At 30.7% G+C, this 17,599-nt stretch overlaps 1 protein-coding gene across 1 annotated transcript; it reads left to right on the top strand.

The window, feature by feature from the left end:
- The first annotated feature begins 3,301 nt into the window (after positions 1–3,301).
- LOC125845510 (uncharacterized) lies at positions 3,302–9,221 on the top strand. The gene is made up of 4 exons (XM_049525026.1): positions 3,302–3,448; positions 8,540–8,643; positions 8,739–8,886; positions 9,011–9,221. The coding sequence occupies exons 1-4, from the start codon at positions 3,430–3,432 to the stop codon at positions 9,043–9,045; spliced, it is 306 nt and encodes a 101-aa protein (XP_049380983.1). The 5' UTR covers positions 3,302–3,429; the 3' UTR covers positions 9,046–9,221.
- Positions 9,222–17,599: the final 8,378 nt, after the last annotated feature.

A 17,599-nucleotide genomic window follows, 5' to 3' on the forward strand; every position in this document is an offset into this window, starting at 1 on the left:
TCCGTGACCTGACCTACGGACCGTAAGTCCGGCCGTGGGTCAACACTTAGCCAAATTTTCTGACTGAGTTTTGGGAGAGTTGCTGACACGAACCACGGACCTGCAAGATGGACTATGGGTCCTCCTACGGTCCGTGGATGGTGCCCGTGAGTGCCACCTGCAACACCAGAAATCTACAATCTGGTCTATTTTCAGATACGGGGTGTTACATTAATGGTAGCTAAGCATTAAAATAATAAGCTCAAAAATATAAAAACAACTAATATAATAGGAATATACTTTAAAAGATATGTCACATCATCTTTCTAATTCCCAACTTACATATTGATTACTAATTATTAGGCCAAACACATATACAACTCTTACTTTGTTGCTAAAAAATATTTGTCACTACAATTCAATCTTATTCCGCTTTAACTCTCCAACTCTATATGTATCATTTTATATGACTAAACAAATTAGTGATATTATTCACCTTTTTAACATTAATATTCAACATTTTTAACGATTAGAATAATTTTGGCTACAACATAAGATAAAATATAAACAATATATTAAAAATGGAAAAGGGTCAAAATTGCCCCTGAACTATATGAAATAGACCATTTATACCCTTCGTTACATTTTGGGATCAAAAATGCCCCTGTTGTTATCCTAAGAGACCACAAATACCCTCAAGAGTTAACACCCTAAATTTTTGTTGATGTGGCAAGCCACGTGGGACTAATCCTTCCACCTAAGTGTGGCCAATTAGGATTCACTACAAAAGAACTAGACTTTTAGCGGCAACAACAGTCGCCACAAAAGCCCAGAAAATCGTCACTAAAAGTTTTTAACATTAAATTCTAATTTTTTGTTTTTTTCTTCATTGTTTTTAAAAAACCAAATATGATATCGATTAAGTAAGAGTTTGAAGACACTATATGTTTTATTTTTATGTCATATGTAAATGTATAAAATGTACAATGATGCATTATATATATATATATATATATATATAGTAGGAGATTTGAATCGAGAAGTAATTTTGATTATTTTTCGTAATAATATTGGATGTTTTTAATATGGATATTGCAAGTTATTTATTTTAGAAAATTAGGTCGCAATCGAAAATTAATTATCATATTTTTTTGTTGAAAAAATAGGTTTTACTAGCGAATGGTTGTTGGAGCCTTAGTCGCCACTAAAAATCACTCATAACCTTTAGTGACAATATTTTGGGCTTTTGTGGCGACTTTGTCGCCACTAAAAGTCTAGTTCTTTTGTAGTGAATCTTAGTTGGCAATGCTTAGGTGGAGGGATTAGTCCCATGTGGCTTGCCATGTCACTAAAAAATTGGGGTGTTAACTCTTGAGGGTATTTGTGGTCTCCTGGGATAACTGCGGGGGTATTTTTGATCCCAAAATGTAATGGAGGGTATAAGTGGTCTATTTCGCATAGTTCAGGGGCAATTTTGACCCTTTTCCCTATTAAAAATAGGTGGTTAAATTTGTCCCATTTTCCTAAAAGAAAATCGTTTAATCATTTCGTAATACTTATAATTTTATAAACAACTAATATATTACTTATTAAATCTTTTCTTATTTGTATTAGTAGGAACACTTATATTTTAAAATTATTTTCACTTTACCTTATAATATATTTGGACTTTTAAGTAAATTATAATTTTAACATTTTTTTCCTTCATAAATTTGAGTCATTGAAAAAGTTAAATTTAAGATAAATACAAAAATGGTAATAAATCAAACTCTAATTATGTATGTCTGAAGATAACTTGTATAAATAATATGTCAAATTGCAGAAAAAATATATGATTTCATATACAATTTTTTATAATATCAATCTAATATATCTAAATTTATATCTAGAATAATCAAATTTATAAACTTTGACTTTACCTCTAATCTCAAAATCAACTATACATGCACTTGCTTCTCGTATCCCACCTGAAAATCTAACCTAACTTGTGTAGAATTAATAACTACCCAAATTGCAAAAGTGATAAGAATTGTTTAGTTCACGAACAACAATTAATAGAGGTTGCAATTATATGTGAATTATAATACGATAAATAAAATTCGTTTGAATTGACTTATTTTAAGTGTTTTTAAATTAGAATAATTTTAAAACATTTTTGGAATATTTGAATAGCTTAAAAAAAGTACTTATAAGTAAATTATATCATTTGGTTGTCTATTATTTAATAATATATCCTATTATATTATTTTAATAAATATAATAATTAAATAAATTATATCATTCTTATATAATGTCGCGCATATCAACTTGAAAGATAAATTAAAAATACAAAATAAAACTATTATAAAATATATATATATTAAGAAAACGAAAATAAATAAAGGGAAAAGGGTCAAATATGCCCTTAAACTATGTGAAAGGAACAAAAATGCCCTCCGTTTATAGTTTGGTTCAAAAATGCCCTTAGCGTTAATACTTTGGTTCAAAAATGCCCTTAAACTATATGAAAGGAACAAAAATGCCATCCGTTTGTAGTTTGGTCCAAAAATGCCCTTACCGTTAATATTTTGGTCCAAAATTGCCCTTATTGTTATTTAATGGGTAAAAAATGCTCATTTTTCAAATAAATATTTTTTTAACACATTCTTTTCTAATAATGTTTTTTTTTTTAAATTAGCAAATGTTTATCCTACTTCAATTTAGAAAAAAAATAAAAAATGAAAATAGTTCTTATTTTTTATCGTTATATAAATATAAATTAATGATGGATATACTATAATCTTATACATGACATATATTATATGTCCAAAGGGTACATGACGTTATTCTATTTTAATTGATAAAATCAGATTAGAAAAAAATATTTCCTACCTTTTTATTTGTTAAAGTGATTTTAGAAGAAAGAAAACAAGAATAGTGTTCTTCAATAATATTTTAATTAGGACGAAGATGTGTTTAAAAAGAAGAAATATATATTTATTCGGAAAAGGGCATTTTTGACCCATTTTGTAACTATAGGGGCATTTCTGGACCAAAGTATTGACGGTAAGGGCATTTTTGAGCCAAACTATAAAGGGATGGCATTTTTGTTTCTTTCACATAGTTTAAGGGCATTTTTGAACCAAAATATTAACGCTAAGGGTATTTTTGAGCCAAACTATAAACGGAGGACATTTTTGTTCCTTTCACATAGTTTAAGGGCATTTTTGACCCTTTTCCCATAAAAATAAATAATAATTAATTTGATTACAACAAATAAATGTTACATACAATAAATAATAATACCATACAATAAAATTTGTTTGGACGAAAATTCAATGACGTGGCAATTTATTATTTGCTGAACCGACGTAAGAAAGGAGAAAACAAGAGAAATAGAGAGAGGAACCACTGATAAAAGCTAGGCCCGTTGAGAATTTTCTGGATTCTGCAACACAGCTCCAACGAACCATGGCATACGTCGAGAGAGGTAAAATCTTTTGATTCAATTATTTCTTCAGTTTCTTACTTAATCCCTTTTGTTTGTTGATTGGAATTATTAGAGATTTTTGATGGGTTATGTTGGTGATATCTTTCCATATTCCTAAATTTCCAATTTGTTCATGGATTTTCTTTTTTGATTTGGTGATTTCTTATCAATTTCTTTGCTATTGTTTATATTGTTGTAATTTAATATCAAATTCCTATTGTCTTTGCTTAGTTTACTTGATGTTTGGATATTTTTGTTTAATTGATCCTTTTTTAGATCCGAAATCAAATTCCTAATGTCTTATTTTTTTTCGTTGAAATTTGTCCCGCACCGACAAAATGCAAAACAAAACAGAAATTAATGGCATAATACATAAATATGCCCTTTAAATTGGCCTCGGATCACATTTATGCCCTTTAACTTTGGATGTGCACACGTAGATTTAAACTTGCATAAAGTTGAACAAATAAACACATACGTCCTACATGACATTTTACATGACGTGTCCTATGACTATTATGCCACCTAAGACTCATGTGACTACTTGTTCAATTTATTTAAGTTTAAGTGTCTATTTGTCCACACCTAAAGTTAGAGGACATAAATATGAAATGAGACCAAGTTAAAGGGTACATTTATGTATTATGCCGATTGTTTGATGTTGGTGTAACAATTTGGTATAAACCTGATTCTTGAAATGATTTGTAGTGAGTTGGATTGCTAAATCTCTTTATTCAAGTTATTTATGGTTCCCTTTGACAATTTCGTCTCTACATTTAATCAACTCAAGGAAATATGATTGTAATAATCATTTTGTGGTAATTTTTCTATTATAAGTTTTTTAAATCTCTGACATGATGATTATTAGAAATAAGGTTTTCTAAATACCCTAGAGGTTTGGCAGACTTAGAAGGATAGTAGGTAACCGTGTGTTGTAGCTCTCTTACGAGGAAGAAGTATGGAGTAATTTACCTAGGATTCACATAGTATCTTATTCTTCATTTTTACTACTAGGTATTACTTCAATTGCTTTGTTTGTATTGCTATTTTGTTGTCGTTATTCTTTTTTGAATAAGGTAGCTAGTATTCATTCCAAAAACATCAGCATGTAACACATGCTGATGGAGCACTTTACAAACAGAATCCCAAAAGAAAAAACAAAGGGGCAGGAACGCTATTGCTAGTTACAATTTACACATTGCCTAAAAAATCAACCGGATTTCCTCCTCCCCTACTATATCCTGCTCACACCAAAAATATAAGTGACTAAGACTATCCGATTTCATATTTTGTATGGAATTACTTCTATCTTTAAATTATCTTGAGTTTCTCTCCTTCCAAATTGTCCATCATATACAAGTTTGAATGAACTGCCACCAATCCTTCTCTGCTTCTCTTCTGCCAACTTCTTTCCAATTACACAAGAGTTCAAGAGTTGTTCTAGGTAACTCCCAACTCACTCCTAGTATATAAAAGAACATGTGCCACAGATTTGCAGTTGTCTGTAGAAAAAGATGTGCATTGCTTTCTGCATCTTTACCACAAAAGAGGCATCTTGAGCATATATGTAGACCTCTTCTTGGTAAAACCCCTAGCGTTAAGCAAGCCTTCCTTGTTACCAACTAAACAAACATCAGACCTTAGTTGGAGTTTTAACTTTCCAAGTAAGTTTCCAAGGCCAATCCATGGATAAGTTATCAACTTTGTTTTTCTAACAATACACTGATTTAACAGTGAACGTAGCTACCAAAAAAAAAAAGTGAAGGTCCTTTTGTTGCACAATTTCCAGACTGGTTTGACTGGAATAGTAGTAGTGCCTGTAAAGGAATTTAACACCAGTAGCAAATCTGCAATTCTAGCAACTTCCCAATCATTTAAAGCCCTCCTAAACAAAAGGTTCCACCCTTGTTTTGTCCATACATGTGATTTATCATCATTTTGAAGAATGATAAGGTGTAACTCTTGGAATAGAGTTCTAAGATTACTTATGCTCAATCACTTTAACTTTTATCAAAAAAGATTACTTATGCTCAATCCAGTGATCTTCCCAGAAGGAAGATTTTCCCCTATCACCAACCTTTACGCTCAGATTTTCACTGCATTCATTCCACATCCTTCTGATAGTTTTCCAATCACTGCATCCATATGTAGTCTTCACTTCATTAGTTGCCCAGTGATTCATCACACCATATTTCTATGCTATATACTTCTTCCAAAGGGACCTATCCTCATTGCAGAACCTCCAAATCTACTTCCGAAGAAGACTCTGGCTATGAATGTTGAGATTCTTAATCCCCATTCCACCATGTATCTTACTAAGTGTTACAATCTGCCATTTGAACTAAATTATAGGCTTCACTGTCTTTGTTACCCTGCCACAAAAGATCCTTCTCAATTTGTTGATCTTCTTCTCTATATACTTGGTGATAGGAAATAGAGACATCATGTAGGTAGGTAAGGCATCCATTATTGAATTTATCGATGTCAATATCCCTCCAAGGTATAAATACTGACTCTTCCATCTTGCCAACTTCTTGTCACGCCTTTCCAAAACTTCATTTTATGTCTCCTGTGCTTTATAATTGGCTCCCAGTGGCATTCCCAAGTATTTTGTAGGGATAGATCCAGTTTGGCATCCCAAGTTTGATGATCACCCCCACCCCAAACAAAGTGAAGTTACCTCCAGTAAAACTGGATCATGTAGCTCCAAGTCTTCAACCCATTATGAAAAATCATTCATGATGTTTGTAACTCTGTTGCACCCCCTTCTTTCCACCATATGCCTCACAGTGTTGAAATCTCCATCTGTGACCCAAGGTCTTCCACACAATTCCTTCATTGCAGCCATCTCTTCCCAACACTCATACTTCTCATTTCTACTATGTAGGGCATAAACTCTAATGAAATATCAGGAAATGGAGTTTTGTGTTGTTTCAAACTTGTAAGTGATTGAGTAGGTACCTTCCTCCACCTTAGTGCCACTCCATACTTTACTATCCCACATAAGAAGTATTTCCCCCTTACTTCCATCTGCTTCAATGAATCCAAGCCTCATCCATCTGCAAGACCATAGTTGATATGCAATCCCCTTATTCACCTTGGTTTCCCAGAGACAAACTACATCGTCTTTCCATTTTTGCAAACAAGTCTTAACCAGATTCTTATTGATGTTGTTGTTAAGACACCTCACGTTCCATACCTCATCAAAAAAATAATAAAAAAGACCCCTCACGTGCCATGTGCTCAGTTTAATATCATTTAAAGGTCGGACTCAGAACCCTCCCCCTGTTTCTTGCACCTTCAACCTCGTTGTTGAGACTAGATTGAAGCTTCTTTAGTTCAGTCTTATCTATGCCCCTGCTTTTAGGGGTGGTATTAGCTTTTCCATGCTTCTTTGTACCAAGCTCTGTTTTCCTTCCGTCAATTCTCATGAGTAGTGCAAGTGTCTCCTTCGCAAATCCTTTGAATGCTACCCCATACATGTTGCTCAGCTGCAATATGTGTGAGTTGACCCGATTTGATGCCTCGATTTCAGCCTGATCTTCCTCTGACAGATTCTGCATAGCCACTGGTTCGGCATCAAGGGTTTGCTGCAACTGTTGTTCCGTCTGGTGTAAATCCTTGGAATTCTTAGTTCCATCTGGTTTAAATCCTTGGATGTATTCCCTTCTTCAGAATGTCCGCTCATGATATTCGCTTCAGTGATCTGTTTTAAATTTTGGCTTTGCATGTGTTTATTCTTCCCACAATATCGGTTCAACCAATCTTTCCTCCTGTCCTTGGCTATTAATGAGCCTCCGCAATTTGTCAGCTATGAAATTCCACCCTGAGTTGAACATCAGTTCTGGAATGATTATTACTGACCCTCTCTTAACCTGTACATTAAAGATGCTATGTACCAGCCAAAACCTGTTGTAGTTTTTGGAACAGAATATCTCAGCAAGTCTGTCCCTTCTCTTCCATCTTCTTACCAAGTTACCATTCACCTTAGATGCCTCTCTCAGGATCTGACCAATCCAAACCATTGTGTTCCTGCTAAAAGTTGTTCTTCTGATGAAGTTGCTTCTCCTTTCTGTTCATTCGCAATATGTTTCTGCTGTCCCACTGGTTCTTGCTATGTCATATGATTTAAAACCCACTGCAAAATAAATGCTATTATCCATTGAAATCAAAAGTAGCTAAAAGAATAAAATAAAGGATGCTTTTCGGTGATCGGTCGAAGACGTTGGCCTTCTTTTCCTTCATTGTCGGGTAGCATCGAAATTATGGTGGGAAATCTTGTGCTGGTTAGGAATATATTGGGTTATGCCCAGCACTGTGAAAGAATCAATGTTCCATGGAGGAGAAGATAAAGGGGCATGTAATGTTTGCTCCACTAGCTCTCTTGTGGATCATTTGTTGAGGAAGAAACATGGGAGCTTTTGAATATGCTGAGATGAAGTTTTTACAATTGAGGAGTTGCTGCTTATCTCTTACTTCCTTTTGGTGCACCCATCAGGGCTCTTTTTGTATAGATGATTGGTGTTTTTCGTAGAAAGCCATCTCTTTTTGTAGTTTTTTCTACTTTTTTGTATACTTCTTGTATACGGGCGGCCCCATGTCCACATTATTGATAAAATTTATTACTTCATCCCCCCAAAAAGATACATGTACAACTTAGAGAACCTTTTGTTATAGAAAACTGTTAACCTTTAAAAAGAAAATTATTTACTACGATTCTGAAATGAAATGTGCCCAAATATAGCCAAATAGATATAGAAGAATATAGTCTACTCCAACTAATTCGGGATTGAGATTCGTAGATTGATCAATTGTGTGGTACTCACTCATTTATAAAGTTGCTTGAGAGATCTGAGTTGCATGCTAAGCATTTGTTTTGGCTGATTCAGTTGACCTTCCTTACCTTCTTAGTAGAAGAAACTTAAATTCTTCTCTTGATCCCAGTCAGTTAGAAAATCATGCTGCTATCTATTGATAAATGTAGTCTGCCACAGGGGAACAATTAATACACATTATGTTTTATGTTTGGATACATATACTTGACTTGTAATATTGTGAAAGAGCACCTCATATAAGCACCTCATTTTGCAGGTGTGGTGAAATCCAAGCGTTCTATATGGCGATTGAAGACTATGACTGATTTCTTTTGGTCCATCATCAACTTCATTAGCGTGTTTTTTGTTACTATGTTTTCGGTAAGGATGTTCACATTTCCTGACTAAGAACCACATATGTGCTAGTATCATGCTTTTGTAGAGACTCCCTATTAACTGCATCAATACCTTCATAGATGGAAAAAACAGACTCCTACAAAAAAGGTTCAGGATCCAGCAAGAAGTGGGATGGAGGTGGTCCTGGAGGTCCTGGAAGTGGTCCATATGGTGGTGGTCCACGTGGGCCACCCCGTGGGATGGACAATGTCCGAGGCATTGACCACAGTATGTTAACTGCCATCTTCGATTTTTGCACATTACATTTTGGAAAATTCTTTTACGCTTTGTTCTCACCATTATTCCTAAGAATTTCTGCTGTTACTTAATCCCACCATTATTCCTACTGCAGGCTCTCTTCCTGCCTGTGGTTCTTGCTGCGGATAAATGCTGACTATGCTACTTTTGAGAATCTATGATTTGGGATCTTATTCCATAAACACATGTACTGAATTGTATGTAGATTTCTGCACTTATGCTTACATTCGAAACTCGGAAGCGTGTTCATATGTCCCTTTCATCCTAAAACTTGAATAGAACTCAAGATAGTTTTCTTATTTTGTATTTATACGTCTGTGTGCTGACTATGAATCTGTGTCTTGGAGCTAAGAGCTTTCCTATTTCAGCCCATTTTTCTTGTTGATGCATAATAGTGAAATTTGTGGGGTCATGCGCACAAATGCCCCTTGGAGTGGCCTTTAATTTTTGCCTCTCAAAATTGTGGTTTTTAATTTTTACCCTTTAGTTTGAAGTTAAAAGAAAAAAAAAAACAACAATATCCTTGAGACCTTGACAGTTGAAAAAAACCAAAAAAAAGTTGCAAGGCAAAAGAAAATGTACGAAGCATAAGTTCATGCTATATACATAAGTTTTAATAACATAAGTATTTTTTTGGGCATGTCTAGTGGCACAATCCCATAGACAAAGACGAGAGAAGTTATGACCAAGAGATAAGTTACGTTTAATGCGTAGATGTAATGTAATGACATAAGTTTTGGCTGAAGACAAAATTAAGCTTAAGGTACAAGATATGTTCCAAGATAGATTTAGCGGTCCAAACTATGCCATATGACTGCGGGTGTAGCTACATTGGAGTTCAGAGCATTCGATGAACTTCTTTCATTGAAAAATTATACTATTTATATATGATCAATTTTTAGATTTATGTATATATATTTTATATTGAATTCTCTCAACATGTGTTGTTAAGTAGTAAAACAAGTTCGACCCTTCGGGGTGGCTCAGTGGTTTGGACTTGGGACTTCCATGTTGGAGGTCTCAAGTTCGAAACCCCTTGCCAGCGAAAGCAACGGGTTTGCCTTCTAGATCGAGCTCGTCGCACTTGTCTTGCATAGTGTGGGTTACCTCTCCTATGTGGTTTGCGAGCTATTGCATAGGAGCGGGAGTTTTACCCTGTGCACGCCCAAAGGATAGCGACTGCTGGTTTCCAAAAAAAAGAGAGTAGTAAAACAAGTTCAAAATATCACTATTTCTGCGTAGGTTTGGGTGTTCACGTCTAGTTAACTACATTTTTATCCTATATAAGCTTCAGCCTATTTAATTTTTTTTTTTTTGCTTAGTTTTTTAACCCATCGGTGGAAATTCGGCCTCTGCTGTTGCATATGTCATAAGTTTAATGATAGAAGTTATGCCTAAAGCATACCTTAAGATAAAATTCTCAGAATGTTTTGTCCTGGGAATCATAAGTTATTTCTTAAGGTAAAATATTCTCTGAAAAAATTTACCTGCAAATTTAGTTGTGCCCAGCGCATACTTTGGTCTACAAATTTATCTTTTTTCATTTCTCTATATTTTGCTTTTTAAAAAATTTACCTTAAATTTTTTATTTAAATATAAATGACCCATTTTAATTATACTTCATATTTAAATCATATTTTAGAAAAAATACATTCAAACAACTAAGCATTATTTGTTATAATTATAATCAAACACAATTATATTTTCATAGAAATAAAATATAAGTAAAAATATATTTGTAAATGTATATAAGATCTAATCTATGACATTATGAGATTATTTAGTTTGAGACATTACACTTTTAGAGCAATTTTAATTATATGTTTATGATGAATTAATCAAGTTGATGATTTTACTAGTTCTTTATAATATGGGGTATTAGTTATATTTAAAATATTATGCTTAAATTTAAAAAAAATACAACTTTAACTGCAATTTTAAAGTTTTTAAATAAAACGAATAATATTTGTTTTTCATGCCTAAACGCCAAAATCTTAAGGGTTCCATCACTTCCATGACTCTTTCAATCTTTTCATAGATGAGTCCAAAAATTAAATGACGTGAAAAAGGATAAATTTGAAAGTCATATAGAGTGAGGTGTAGCGGTTTCGTCTCATGTAGCATATGGAGTTTGTGCATTCACCGATTTGAATAGTTAACATCTTTTTGAAAGATGTCAAATTTAAATTGAATTATGTCACTCTTTTTTTCTTTCCTCGTGAGCAGAAAGCATACCGACGTGTGTTGCGTGATTCTGTTCACTTCTCTTTTTTTTGCTTTATCTATTACTGAAGTGAAATGACTGATTATTGTCTACTTTTGATTTTATCTTTTGGGTAAAAGTTCCTAGTTTCTTTTTTTTTAACCTATTGCACACTACATTGATGTGGTGAAATTTTTATAATTGACATCTAACTAATGATTATAAGTTATTACATTATTATTTATCGTTTAAGTTATAATAATAAACAATTATAGATTATAACATTTTACTAAATTAAAAAAGGATTTAAAAAAAGGTAAAAACCAATTAGTTTGAAAAATAAATAAATTATAACCGGAATTTTAAGTAACATACGAGAACGTATTTGTTTTCCTTGTTTAGCTCAAGACATTTATTGGCATTTTCTCTCACTTGTTGGTATTTCGTTTAAACAGATCTCTTTTCAAAAAAAATTCGACAAAAGTTTATCTCTCTTCTCAATATTCTCTCTTGTTAGTCGTCACTCTTGTCTAATTCAAATTTATTTTTATTCAATAATCGTCATTTTCTTGTAATGGACGGTTTCTTATCAGTATTAATAAAGCATGGTGATAAATGAGATCCTTCATACTAGTGCTTTTTCCGAATTTTTTTGTGTAAATGTTTTCTATTCAGTTTAAATGCAATGAATTTGAGAATGAATAGTTTATAATTGTATACCAACAAAACATAAAAAAATTGATATGAATTATGACCTTTTTTTACGTATACCGTTAGTTTTTTAGTATGAACACTAAATTTGTTCATTCTTTGTATGAACCATTTTTATTTTTTTTTAGTATGTCTTTGGTTTAAAAATTATATAAAATTTGTTTGAAATTGGTATAGTAGTTATATCAGTATGAAAATTGATAATGTTTTTGATACGATCCTGATATGATTGAACTTTTTTTTTTGGCATTATATTGTAATGAATTTGGGCATAATAATGGAATGAATTTGCTATATTGTTTATTTAATAAATGACAATGACCAGTTAGAATTGATATTGTTTTGGTATTCTTTTGGCATGAATATGGTAAGAATCAATGATGACTTTTGGCATGAAATATGTATAGAAAGTAAACATAAAAATGGTATGTAATTTGTGCATAAAATGATATATTAGAAAGTGTGCATAAAATGGTATATTTGTTATATCAGACATGTATGAAAATTAATAATGTTTTTGGTACGAAACTGGTATTATTGAACATTTTTTTGGCATTATATTGTAATGGATTTAGGCATAATAATTGAATGAATTTGATATACTGTTATTCAATAAATGACAATTATTCAAATTGGATACCAAGTGTGTACAAATTGGATACCAAGTAAGCCAACCTAAACTATTTAATGTAATTTTCAATTGGTGTCTATTTGATTTCCAACTAATATCCCATTGAAAAAATAGAAACAACAATATGTAATTGAGATTTCTACAAAATAGCCAACATAAAACAAGTTAATGCATGGTATTCAATTAATATTCATTTGAAAAACATAAGTGTAACAATGTATACAATTGTTGTATACTACGTTTATGAGGTGTTTTTCAAAACTAAAAATTCAATATAAATCTTTCTAATGTTGATATCCAATTTGTATACACTAGGTATCCAACTTGAAAATTTAAGACAAGATTAAAAATCAAAATTTATGAAATTAGTATTCAACTGGTATAAATCTGAGAAGAATAAATGTGACAATGTAAAATAGTGCATATTATATTGTTGTAAAAAACTGTAGCAAAAACAAATATACTTCATCCAAAAATAAAAAAAACATGTAATAATTAAAAGTCTAAGCTGCAATCAATTATTACTCCGAGGAAGGGGGTTCCACCATTTTTCCTTTTCTCTTTTATCCCTTTCGATTTGGAGGAGTTGCAATTTTCTTTGCTTCTCTTTTCTTCTCCTTTACTGGGCTTTGTTTCTTCTTGTGAGGGGTAACACTCTTGTTCGCCGGATTTGCATTCTTATTGGTCGGCGGCGTTTGAGTCAAGATGTTAAAAGATGGAGCCTCAATTTCAATATTAGAACTCGCTTCTACTAATTTGGGGCTCTTTCTAGGTGTATGCTCATGTTTTTGATTCTTCGACATGTTTTTTCGAAAATTCTAAAATCTTGATTCTTAGTATTGTGAAGAAGATTTGGCCTTTCTTTTGAGTGTACTATGAAGACTACTGATTATGGTAAGAGAGGGGATTTAAGATTTCTAAGAAGAAGAATGAAGATGTGATTTGAACGTGGGGTGGTGGGGTGCTGTTTTGGCGTGTGAGAAAGAGGGAACGTGGTGGTCGAGGGGTGGGGAGTTGACGTGTGACAGTAAAAAGTACCTAGAATCAATGTGATAGTACGTGTGAAAGGTTAAAAAATTTCCTAAAAAGGGGTAATAGATAATTATCATTGATTCTCTTATTAATTTTATTTATATCACCTATAATTAAAATATAATTATAAAAGATTAATTATTTAATAAAATGAAATTTAATTAATTTAGAAATAAAAAATGATGTGTTATAACTTGAAATTAAAATGTTATAAGTAGTAGTATTTTAAAAGTGAATTTAAAATCTGTAATATTGCCCCCTTAAATATATGTGTGGGGGTGCTTTTTCTATAAGTGTGTTATATATTCTATTCTACTTATATATAAGAGTGAGTTTATGATGGGACATTTGAATGTCCCATCATAAACTCCCTATATAATACATGATATAATATTCTACTTATAAATCATTTTTTATATAATATATATTTATTTTCTAAGGGAGTTTATATAATATATAATATATAATATAATATAATATAATATAATATAATAAATCATTTACAAATGACTTAAAATATTTAATATTTAAAATTCTACCATAAAATAGGTTGACTCTCAAAATTCTATTCGGGTCACATATATTGAGACAGAAAAAATAACATATATCATTTTAAAATTACCAAAAAAGTATTAAAAATAATAATAATTAACAACTTAAAATATCTGGAAGACATTTTAAAGGGTTAATTTTGTAATTTTATCCATATCACATAAATTAGGAAGTTATTTGAAAGTTACATAAAAATATTATAAATCACAATAATTAATAACTTTAAAAAAAATAATTAAAAAGTACAAATTTGGATGACTCTTCAAATTTCATTTGTGTCACATAAATTGAGACAACAAAAATAGCATATATTGCGTCCATTTTAATTTATTTGTCTTAATTTTTTTTATATTTACAAATTGCGTAAAAATACTATAAATCATGATAATTGACAACATAAAATATGTTTTGAAAAAGATACAAAAAATTCCATTGATTCTTGAAGTTAATCTATCGTAAAAATACTATAAATCATGATATTTGACAACATAAAATATTTCAAAAATAAATACATTTAAAAAAATTCAATTGATTCTTGAAATTAATCTATCGTTAAAAATTATGTATAAATACAATTAATCGTGATAATTGACAACTTAAAATATTTATTAAAAAAACAGAAAAAAATAGACTGATTCTTAAAATTAAATCGTGATAATTGACAACATAAAATTGTTCAAAAATGTTGTATGTGGGTAGTCTTATTGTGCCTTGAATAGCGTCAAAGAAAGTACAGGTTTGTGATAAAAAAACTTATTCCTTTATCCACGCAAACAATCGCTTCAAAAACTTCGTTACTAGCCCCAAAACATACCATTTATGTTATTGGGCCCGTGCATAGCACGGGCAACAAAATCTAGTTCTACATAGACAAATAAGATCTTTAACTGTACGGACTCATATAGCGCATTAAAATATAGTGCAATATGAGTTATTAAAATTAGGACATACTCCATTTTTGCCCTACTTTATTTTCTTCATCTTCAGTTTTTTCTTTTTCCTCTATATTTTGTTGAAAATTAGGCATGTCTCAAGAGTTTGATCGAAAGCTCAATTTTTTGTATACAATTCAATATTTATTTGTGCATTATAGGATCAAGACATTAAAGGCTCTTGAAAATTCTGACCGTAAATTTTGGGGTTCCGAAATTCGAAAGTAAAATTTGTGTTAATATTTTATAGCAAAAAACATGTAGATTACATATTTAATCTCCAATACTGAATTTATATTTGTTAATGTAGTAAGAAGTAGTGATGCAACTATTCCTGTTGGGAAAATAATTTTCGACAAAGAAAAGGCCCGCAATTGATGAAGTTATAATTACTTTACACAATAATGTGAGGTCTAGTATGTAGTCTAACGTGAATAAAGTTGAAGATGATAGAAATTTGCGTAGGTCCTTGTTAAGGAACAATTTACATGAGAGAGATACTTTGAGAGAAAATCTAAACTAAAATGAGAAACTAATCAACCGTTTGAGATTAATTTGTGGCGTCTTATTTTTATTTTTATATTGAAAAATACATAATTTGTTAGATTTATTAAATTTCATGTAATATTTTTTTGTTGTACTTTTTAGGTATTATACATTTTTTTTCATGTATTTTCTAATGGATATGCAATCAGCTTTTGAATTCTAATGTAATTTTTATGTATTTTTTATACAAATATGAATATGAAAACCTGTTTTAATGTTTTATGTATTTTCTATGTATAAGATATTTGTCGATTCTAATATGTTTAAATAATAAAAATAATATAAGAATAAAGTTAGAATTAAACCCACCATTTTTTTTTAGATTAATGACATTATCCATCGTATATATATATATATACATAATTATGTGATTGTGATTCTATTATATATTAAATCGAAATATCTAATAATCTCCCTATTTTGAGATTACCCTTGAATACTATTACTACCCATTTATCATTGCATCAAGAAGGCTTTTCAGAGAGATTTGAGGCGTGAAGTATATTTTTCTCTTTTAAAGTTAAATTAAAGAAATGTAAATATCTAATAATATTGACAGTGTGTCTAATAGATCGCCTGTACTTAATTTCATTTTTGGTCTGGTTCATTGGATCCTAATATATATACCAATTAAATTCTAAGAAAACTTTAAGATTTGTTATTTTACTGTATAAAAAACATTACGCCTTATGGAATTATGCTATAAAATTCAAAGATTTGCCCCAATTGAGAAAACAAAACAACAGGTCACGTGTTATCATGTGCGATCATGCATGCATGGTTTAGCTATAGAATTGAGCAACCGATCATATGACATGAAATAAATCTTTGATTGCAAACATATATGATTTCTCATTTATCTTTATTATCATATTATTACCTTTTATTATCTTGCCTACAATTAATTAAAATAACAATAATAAAATAAAATCGGGATTGCCACATTTTTCATGTTTTTGTTCTACATAGAGCTTTATGTTTGGGGGTGGAGCTAGAGAGTAGGAATTGGGTTTAATAGAACCCACCCAACAATTTTGTTTTAAATCCTATATATATATATGAAATTTATTTAATATGTATAAATTATTCATTCCTAATTTTTTCAAAATTGGTCTGTTTTATTTTCCATTATGTTTTTGGTTAAAAAAATATCCATACCATTATATTTTTGGCTCAAATATTCTTCAACTGGTAAAATAGTTTAAAAATATCCTTCTTACTAACCGTTGCTTCAAACAAACAAAAAATGGATCAATGATTTTTAATTTTTTTTTTTGGGGTAGGTGGGGGATGAGAGTTGAATGTGTAAGACATATAATAATATATTAAAAATAAGTAGTATAAACACGGAGTACTATTTTAATAAATAAAAACGATGCATATAGCCTTTATCCCCTTCCAGTACCTTACATATTAGGTACACGTTACTATTTCTAAATATATAGTAAGATGGTTTTAATTTTTGCAAACACATTAGCTTAGCTATGGTGAAAAGAAATTAATTACGCAACACATATAATTTTTTAATATATAAATGCTGAACAATAAGAAACGTCAATGTGAAGTTTTAAATATGTCACCCATAGTATATTATTTTCCTACTCTTACATTAAATTGCTTTAAAAAGTTGTTAAAGTAAAGCATACCAATCCTTTAAATAAGTACTCATCCAAGAGCATATGCATATTTTCTAAGAGAGAGATTTTAAAATCTTTCCTGCCTTAAATTTGCAACAATTTTCTATATGAACAAATCTTTTGTAAAACCAATTTTCCGCATGAATCACATGGTTATTAAAGTTGTGTGATCAAAATAACTTTTGAAATCAAATTAATATAATATATTTATTATTCAAATCATGATTAAAGATTTACTTTGATTGACTAAATTTTAACTATTATATTTAACTTATGCTATTTGTTATCAATCAAAGCAGAAACTTGGAAAAAATTGTAAAGAGTGAAAATGAAAGGAGTCTGAAAGAGTACTTATTTTGAACAGTTTTGGATATGTTAGGGCCCCAAACAAAAAGTTGAACTATTATTATTCATAGAAAATATCAATTGAGAGCTCTGA

Source organism: Solanum stenotomum, chromosome 11, assembly GCF_019186545.1.
Source record: "Solanum stenotomum isolate F172 chromosome 11, ASM1918654v1, whole genome shotgun sequence".
Classification (NCBI taxonomy): domain Eukaryota; kingdom Viridiplantae; phylum Streptophyta; class Magnoliopsida; order Solanales; family Solanaceae; genus Solanum; species Solanum stenotomum.

Coding starts and splice junctions, on each gene's coding strand:
- LOC125845510 (XM_049525026.1), top strand. Junction 8,644..8,738: donor TTTTTGTTACTATGTTTTCG/GTAAGGATGTTC, acceptor ATACCTTCATAG/ATGGAAAAAACAGACTCCTA. Junction 8,887..9,010: donor TGTCCGAGGCATTGACCACA/GTATGTTAACTG, acceptor TTCCTACTGCAG/GCTCTCTTCCTGCCTGTGGT.